Source organism: Nanorana parkeri, unplaced genomic scaffold (genome assembly GCF_000935625.1).
Source record: "Nanorana parkeri isolate BGI_ZX_2015 unplaced genomic scaffold, ASM93562v1 scaffold248, whole genome shotgun sequence".
Classification (NCBI taxonomy): Eukaryota; Metazoa; Chordata; class Amphibia; order Anura; family Dicroglossidae; genus Nanorana; species Nanorana parkeri.
The window spans coordinates 1,557,856-1,567,415 of NW_017306516.1; the positions used below are offsets into that span (position 1 = coordinate 1,557,856).

The following is a 9,560-nucleotide window of genomic DNA, read 5'->3' on the forward strand; positions in this document are numbered from 1 at the left end:
TGGAGCCTTTCTAAACACAATGAAGACCAGAGCCAATCCAGCTATGAAAACAGTCTACAAGTTTGTAAGTTTCTCTATTCCATTATAGGTGATATTTGTATGAATACAAGGTCAGCGGTATTAAAAGGCAGATGAAGTACTGCCGAGCTGAGTTATTAATCTCTTGATTGGACACTGTTGATTCCATTGATCCCATTAAATATTTAGCATACGCAAAGGTCTCTGTTCTAGAATAAGAATCACATGTTAGTTCAAAATAAAGAGCTTGTTAATTCTGTGACTGGCAAATTAATAAATTAATTAAATAAAAAGAGCTTTGAGTTTAGTTAAAGAGCAGCATATTATGTTTAATTTCGTTTTAATTTGTTGTAAAATGTTTTACTACGGAAATAGAGGTAATGCTCTCATTTGGCCCTATTGAAACCTTACTTTTCAACGCTAGTTTAATAATACAAATATATTTACCTATCGTATTTTGTTGCAAATGTTCTTTTATAATTAAAACTTTTTTTTTTTTTATGTGAATGGACAATAAGGGGCAAAGTTTATGAAGCAGCAGTATGGTGTTACCCTGCCCATATCAGTGCTTTAAAAAACAAAACTCACATTTATAAAGCACAAAGTTCTGTGTGCAAAGGTAATTAGAGAGAACTCCTTGAGACACTGCAGACTCCACAACATGGCCTGTATTTTATAAATGGGATGTCAAATTCTGGCCATGGTGGGCAGTATTACCGTGGACATTGCTATTCACCATAAATAGGGCCTTATTGGCCAGGTATAAAGCAGCAGTATGGAGTTACAGTGGCCATACCACTGCTTAAAAAACAACCACAAAAAATGCATGTTTACAATGTCCAGTGGCTAGCTTTATCTGCTTTCCTATGTAAATAGGCCCCTAAGGCTTAATTTCTTTCATAACAGCCCAAGGCCTTGTGTATAAAACCATTAACACATTTTTCATTGCCAGTGGAAACCAATAAGGTTACAACTGTCATTTCTGCCGTGCAGAGTTAAAAATGAGACAAGGATACTAATTGGTTGCTATGAACAGAAAGTAGGGATGCGCAGATACTTTTCGAGTACCAGTGCCGATACTTGGCATTTTTCATGAGAACTACCAGGGTTGCAGCGGTTGCAGCTGGGACCTGGCTCTGGCGCTCCACCACTGTCCTGAAATCATCAGTCTGTATTGTTTTAGAAAAACTGTCACATGACCATAAACAAAAATGTATCAGTACTCGTACTCGCAAAACTGGTATCGGTGCATCCCTTTATATTTATAAAAAACAAAATTGTACATTAAAACAGAGATGTACACATCCCAGGAGCTCTGTGTGCTCCTTACAAATGACAGCTGCCTCCTAATTATTGAATTTTTCTCAAGTGTAGTCTTGGAGCTCAAAAGTATCGGTACATGTACTTGTACCGAGTACTGTACTTGGTAATTGTGCAACCGTAACAAAGGGGTAAGCAACCTCGGCAGCCCAACTACAAATCCGATAATGCCATTGGCTGCAGAAGTCATGTCTGTGGCTTTCATAGTCTTGCAATGCCTCATGGGATTTGTAGTGTCACCACAGCTGGAGTGCTGAGGTTGCCTTACCCCTGTTTTAGCACTTATAAACCCCTAAATTATGTGAATATTAATATGAAAATTAAAAGCAGATTGTGTTGTTGATTGCAACCTGCAATCTTCATAATAAGCAGACCTGAACACTAAAGTCTACCAATGATGAGGCTTTCGCTTTAAGATCAAGATTTGGATTAGGCCCAGCCTTGTGGCTGAAAAAGATCAGAGGAGGAGATCCCTGGCAAGGACTTTATGTTGTCCAGATGAATCAAGTTAAAAACATTTGATTTTTTTTGTCATGCTGCTCCTGAAGAGAAGAGCAGAAGATGGGCCCCTGATGACATTTACTACTTGATTTTCAATAAAGGTGGCATAATGTAGAGCTTGGGAGCTGTGTATTCTATGCTTATGGTAAGGCCTTAGAGGTGGAGGAAATTAAAAATGGAGAGTGGTGGGAGATCTTGAAACTCTCATTAACTGCTTTATTGTCCTTTTCATTAACCTGGAAGCGCTCAACTCTGAGCACCCCTTGGTTTTTAGGCTAGGGCTTTCTGTCCCAAACGACATTAGCTGGAGACAGAGGAGACATCTGGTTTAAATACATCCCTGATTTTTTCCATAAATAGTATTGGTCACTGATCTTTCAGCCCCTATATATAGTAATAAAATGTATTTACATTTGTATTTTCACATAATTTTGAAAACTAATTTCAGTAAGCTGGTTTATAGTTTATTTTGTGACCCTTTATATTATTAATACAATGTTTGTGTTATACAGGCAAAAGACCATGCCAGGATGGGAATTAAAGAAGTGAAAAACCGCCTAAAACAGAAGGTAGTGCTCCTTGTGCCACATACAACCATGTTTATTATATTAGTAGCTTGTTGTACAATGTATGTTTTAGGAAGACAATTTCTTTAAGATACTTGTTGTATTTATTTTATTAATTTTTCTTTTAACATGCACAGAATATTACTGCACATTGAGTTCTTATAGGTATATTAAGCATCAGAGGTTGTTGATCCAGGATAATATCTGGATCAATTATGGGTCAGGAAGGAATGTTTTCCCCCTGTTGGAGCAAATTGAACCATGCTTTATAGGGGGGGTTTTGGCCTTCCTCTGGATCAACAGTGGGTAATTGTGAGCATAGCGTTCTGTTTAGGCGTTTCTTCTTTTTTTTTGGTGTTGATGTTCACATGCATAATATTGTTTATTTCTTTACAAAAGGCCCTTTCCTCTTTGGCTGTACGATCTATTACTTTTTTTGTTTTTAGTTGCAGTGTCAAATGTAGATGCATTACATCCGTCTTGCACATTTATGTGTTTCTGTAATAAAAAACCCTAAACATAAAAAATTAACATTAGAATTAAATGTATTGCCATAAGCCATAAATGCCCAGTATTCTTTGTAAGTAGAAATTAAGTTAGGAATATTAAAGCTTAGCTTCAGACAAATATAAAATATGGAAATTACTGGAGTGATATAAAAATGAATAAATCATTAAATATTTTTAAGGAAGGCACCTGTGGAGAGTAAGTTCCCACATTTCACTTGGTAGCCAGTCAGGTGTGTTTTATACAAATGTTCTGACAAGAAACATGCTGATAGGAGAAGAGAGCAGAATGCGCAGACAAATGACCTCATCAGTCTGAAACAGATTTTCATTGTCACGGCAGCAGGCAAAAGTAAAAATCTACATACATTTTAAACTATATGTAGTTTAATATATGCAGTATATGTAGTGTAAAATCTATATAGCAAAGGTGAGGATAGATACCAAAAAAAGGTAAAGCCATTCAAGAATTGATACTGACATCAAATGTGTTTTTTCAGTAAAATCCTAACCATTCTCCAATATTCAAGGGCTGACATCCCATTCCCACCAACTATGTTAAAAGGTTCTTTTCTACCCACAAGTTTGAAGCATTCCGGGGTCTTTCTGAAGTATTCAAGTTTCTAACAAATTATTAGAACTTGACTGGAGTCATATACTATTTATATATGGTTTTATAAACAACTGTAGAGTAGCTTGCAGCTGTATGTGCTAATATCACCTCCCTGTGTCCCAGGAAGCCATATATGTTTTTTTTTAAAAAGCAACTTTCTCTGCATTTATTGAAGGACAAAGCGGAGATCTTGTTCTTGCACTGATGGGTTATGCGGGCCCCTGAAGGGGGAAGGACAGGTGCCGGGTGTGATTAGTGCACAGCCCCTGTCTTTCTCTATGGGAGTACATGGCCATACGCCGCCCTACGCTCACCCCAAGTGCAGGTCCATACGGGTGCGGGTGTCCCGACTCGGATGCAGACAGGACGTATGGCTGCGTACTGTGTACTCCCATAGAGAAGGACGGGCTGCTTACTAATCACACGCAGCACCTCCCCTTCCCTAAAGCTGCCCGATACGTGCGTGCAGCACATTGCTGTACGGGCCGGCCTTTTCTCGTTTGAATGAGTCTTCAGGGTTAGTGTAGGGAACATTAGGAAGTTAATTTGGGGTGTTTATGACTTAAAAAGTTCATTGACACCAGAGGTTTCCATCTTACAAAAATATTGTGCCTATTTTTTTTTTTTTTTGTTCTATTGTGATTAATTTGTATTATATTAGTCCAATACAACTTGCAGCTGCCATTGCACAGCTGGAATCTGTAATGCTGGAACATTGAAATGTTTATTATGAAAAATTCTGCCTATGAAAATGGATAGTAAAAACATTTTAAAAGGAATTTATGAAGCCAAAAACAATTAATATATCAACATAGACATCATTACTCTGTCTAATTTGAACATCCATTATGATGAAATTAATAAGAAATTGCCAGCAAAATTATGCATTTTAGATAGAGATGAATGGATGCTTGTTCTTCCTTCATGCTTTCTTGAGACTGATCTGTGTAATATTTTAATTTTTTCTGTATTTTGTTTGAGATTATAATTGTTATATTTACCCTTGCTGTAGGTTATTTGTTAGTAAACTGCAGAATTATGTTCTTTACAACTGGATTAACAGCCGCTTAGTTGTTTGTTGGTTCCCTAGCTCTTTGAAATGCTACAACCTTTGTGGCAACCTTCTGTTATTTGAATTTGTTGAAAAGACATAGAGCAAAAGAGATTTTCTGTCCCTTGCACTATATTAAACCCGACCTATTTCTGTGTGTGACCTTAACAGAGGTCATGACCTTGCTTCCTATTTGCAATTCAAACCCAAATCAAAAGCAGATAAGAGAGTAAAGCAGAATGTTGATGATGTATTAAAGGTCAGTAATGGGAGGATCCGTGCCTTGTGCCCAGAATATATTTATCATATTTCCCTTCCTTCTAGGACCGCAGTGAAGAGGTTAACAAATATTTATTCACCCATCTTTTGCACTATGGTGTGAATTTTCTGTTTTAGTCAGTTATTACATTTACCAAGAAAACAAAAGTATACAGTATGTGTAGATCTCTTTTGCTAATAATATGTATGTTCTGTTCATACATATATTTTCTGTTTTAAATATGACTACTGTATTTTCAGATAGGGAGACAGAAATTATACCTGGTCAGTTCGCTGTTTTGAGATATACTGCTGTCAGCTTTGCATTAGTAAGGAAGCTGATGTACAAAGTATCTTTGTAAATTGTGTTTCCTTTAATGTGTACATATACAAGTACAGTAATTGTTATTTATGCAAAAAAATCTTTATATTGATACAGAGAAATAGTGTACTACAAATCAAAAAGTTGCACCCTAGATGAGAGAATTTTTATTTTTTTATTATTTTAGTAATAGACCAAGGTTATCATTTTAATATTTAAATGACAACCATAGCTACGCAAAGAAAAATAATAATCATAAAAAAGTGTGTGTTTGTGTGTGTGTATATCTGCTCAAAAAAATTAAAGGAACACTTTGGAAACACATCAGATCTCAATGGGGAAAAATATCATCCTGGACATCTACTGTATACTGAACTGGGTAATGCGTTAGGAATGAAAGGATGCTGCATCGTTTGATGGAAATGAAAAATGATCAACCTACAAAGGGTTGAATTCAAAGACACCCCAAAAATCAAAGTGAACAAATGATGAAGCAGGCTAGTCCATTGTGCTGAAATTTAATTGCAGCAACTCAAAATGGTACTCAGTAATTTGTATGGCCCCCCACATGCTTGTATGGATGTCTGACAACATCGGGGCATGCTCCTAATGAGACGACGGATCGTGTCCTGGGGTATCTCCTCCCAGATCTGGACCAGGGCATCACTGAGATCCTGAACAGACTGAGGTGCAACCTGGCGGCGTCGGATGGACCGAGACATAATGTCCCAGAGGTGTTCTATTGGATTCAGGTCAGATGAGCGCGGGGGCCATTCAATGGTATCAATTCCTTCATCCTCAAGGAACTGGCTGCATACTCTTGCCACATGAGCATTGTTGTGCACCAGGAGGGACCCAGAACCCACTGCACCAGCGTAGGGTCTGACGAGTCCAAGGATTTCATCCCAATACTTAAAGGCAGTCGGAGTGCCATTTTCTAGTTTGTAGAGGTCTGTGCCTCTCTCCATAGATATGCCTCCCCAGGCCATCACTGACCCACCACCAAACCGATCATGCTGAACGATGTTACAGGCAGCATAACGTTCTCCACAGCTTCTCCAGACCCTTTCACGTCTGTTACATGTGCTCAGGGTGAACCTGTTCTTTGTGAAAAGATCAGGGTGCCAGTGGCGGACCTGCCAATTCTGGTGTTCAATTACAAATGCCAATCGACCTCCACCGTGCCGGGCAGTGAGCACAGGACCCACTAGAGGACGTCGGGCTTTCAGGCCACGCTCATGAAGTCTGTTTCTGATTGTTTGGTCAGAGACATTCACACCAGTGGCCTGCTGGAGGTCATTTTGTAGGGCTCTGGCAGTGCTCATCCCGTTCTCCTTCCACAAAGGAGCATATACCGGTCCTGCTGATGGGTTAAGGACCTTCTATGGCCCTGTCCAGCTCTCCTAGAGTAACTGCCTGTGTCCTGGAATCTTCTCCATGCTCTTGAGACTGTGCTGGGAGACACAGCAAACATTCTGGCAATGGCACGTATTGATGTGCCATCCTGGAGGAGTTGGCATGCTTGTGCAACCTCTATAGGCTCCAGTTTTCGCTTCATGCTACCAGTAGTGAAAAACAGTCAGAAAAGATGAGTAGGGAAAAAAATGTCAGTGGCCTCCACCTGTAAAACCATTCCTGTTTTGGAGGTTGTCTCATTGTTGAGCATCTAGTGCACCTATTGTTAATTAAATTAAAACCAAGCAGCTGAAACTGATTAACAACCCCCTCTGCTACTTAACTGACCTGATCAATATCTCAGAAGTTTAATTGACTTGATGCTATACTCTGATTAAAAAGTGTTCCTTTAATTTTTTTGAGCAGTGTATATTCGTCCCTCTATAGAAAACTGTACTTATTTTTAAACAAGGGTTCTACCACCCAATTACAAGGGAAACACAGGAAATGTACCGTTCCTCCATGGCTCATGTAAGGAATGAGCTGGGTTCTTCATCACATCACTAACACTTACCTTAATCCAGGGTCAATTTATCTTCCCGCCTCGCTGGTTCCACTTGTGACAATAACTGCGCTCAAGCTGCTCTGCATGATCGTCTCTGATGGGTCGTCTTGCCACACTCATCAACACCCTCACTCCTGCACTGCAATCAATGTAGAATTAGCATCCTTCTCATTAGGTTGGGAAGTGGCCGCTGGTAGAGGTCTGCATTCCATCCCTGAAGATTGGAGGGTAGGGATGATAAATTGAGGTGGCCATACACCTTACAACCATTGTACAACTTTTTTTTGTCCAGACTCCTCACCCTCGTTCAATTTTCGTTCAACTACTAGCCCATCATCCACAGACCAATGTATTTCTCAATTAACATTCGTCAGCACCACTAAGTGGCTGATTTTCACCGAAATAACGTTTGAGCATGTACAGTTTTCATCTTGAGATTTTTGTTGTACAACAACGCCACTAACCCGTCAATTTTCATCCAACTAGACAAAGATTTTCTAGCCTGATTGAAATACAAAAATCTGCCAGTTGTACAGTAATTTAGGTTGTGGACTTCCCATCCACTTTTGATATCAACCGATCAATCAACCTATTTTCGGACGCAAATGCGATTGCAGACAAAAATCTCCAGATAATTGTAAGGCACCTTTAGTATGTGTTACACCCTCCATTAAAAAAAAAAGGTAAAAGTTGCTTATGGGGAAAGGTTTTTGTTTTTTTCTAAACTTAAAAGTTAGTGTCCCAGGATTATATAGTGAATTTTTGTCATACCTCCTGCAACGACTAGTTCCATTAGTTTTAAGATTAATGCATATGAAGCTTGGCCTAGCAATACAGGGCCATGTTGCAGCAGCTCATGCTTTTCCACATTTAAAAGACCTATTCAAGCTATGATATCATGGTCATTAATGTTCGCTTGGAACACTGGGGAATCACAGTTAAACTTATAATATTCAACATGGTGTTGGAGAGCTTGTGTGTAACTAATTCTACACCATGTACCCCTCACATTTCCTTTTTCTATATTCTATTTTCTAACAATGGAAATTGCTTATTTATTAATGTTTTAGTAGTTGAGGTAACATTGTGTGATATCTATTTGTCAAGTTTTGTTTTGTTTTTTTTTTACTTCCTGCCCATTCTTCCCATTTATTATTTATAAAAATACATGAACTTGTTTCCAGGGACACATAGATTCTTGACATATGACCAGCAGGGAGTCTGGAGCAGTTTTTTTTTTTTTTTTACTTGAAATGGAAGTATTTCAAATGTACTATTACTCTTTAACCAGAAGGGGATTACCTACAGTTTAAATGCACCTGCCAGTGATTTCTGAATGATCTCAGAAGCATCTCAAACTGATGTCAGACTGATGCCATTGGCACAAGTTAAATAACAAACGACACAGGCCATTAAAAAAAGTTGAACTTCATAGGAGATGAAAAATAAATCAACTAATGCTAGCAAATACATATATATTCATTCAAAATCATAACATTTATATTTTTTTACGCAATTAGCCTGAGTACCACAATGGGGGGAATTTATAAAAACTGAAGCAGACAGAATCTGGAGCAGTTGCCCATCAGCATTTCTCTTCAATGTGTTCAGTTAAGATTTGAAAATAAAAGGTAGAAGTTGATTGGTTGTCATGCACTGCTGCTTCTTCAAATTGTGTCTGCTCCAGTTTTGATAAATTTCCCTCATTCGGATATATATATCTAGATATAGATCTATATCTAGATCTAGATTTAGATATAGATATATATCTAGATCTAGATATAGATCTATATCTATATATATATATATATATATCATATCATATCATTTATTGTGCATAGTATGATGCAGTTTAAAGTAAACACTTGTGTATAGGCCAGTTTTCACACAGGTTTAGTATCCCTATAGCCAATAAACTTACATTCCAGTAAAAGGGAATTATCAACACTAACATGTTAAAAAAACGAAGAAATGCATTTGCAGGTTTACCTTTAATTTTTTTAATAATATAATTTAATGCTACATTAATGAAGGTGACACATGTCTTATTGTATTCATCTGCTTATTATAGTCAACTTCTAATGAACTTAATTTCCACACATATCTAGCTATTTTTATTGTATTCCCCTAATAACAGTTCTGATCAAGGCTCTTCCAGTCCATTTTGCTAATACCAGCAGTCTGTATGCAAGTGCCAACACATTTAGGTATCTGTCAAGACTGACACGGAAAAAGATCTGTCAGTGCAGGATAGATATCTGTCTAAAAAGCATCTGTCAATCTGATGTATTGATTCTGAGTCTGTCAGCCGGATATCTACAGCATATGCTGAAAGCATGAGGAAATCTGTCAATGCTAAGAATGTCATCAGATACCTGTATGTATAAATGAGATACTGGTAGCATGCTCACTGTACAGACAGTTAAATTGAGGACTGACAAGCAT

The 9,560-nt window shown here is 37.9% G+C and overlaps 1 protein-coding gene across 1 annotated transcript in view; it reads left to right on the plus strand.

Annotated features, from left to right (window-relative positions):
• Nucleotides 1-9,560, plus strand: part of DENND1A (DENN domain containing 1A) — a 702,656-nt gene that overhangs the window by 686,594 nt on the left and 6,502 nt on the right. The window contains exons 18-19 of the mRNA XM_018556699.1: nt 6-64; nt 2,352-2,408. Coding sequence (XP_018412201.1) covers nt 6-64; nt 2,352-2,408 — 116 coding nt within the window. The remainder of the gene's footprint in view (nt 1-5; nt 65-2,351; nt 2,409-9,560) is intronic.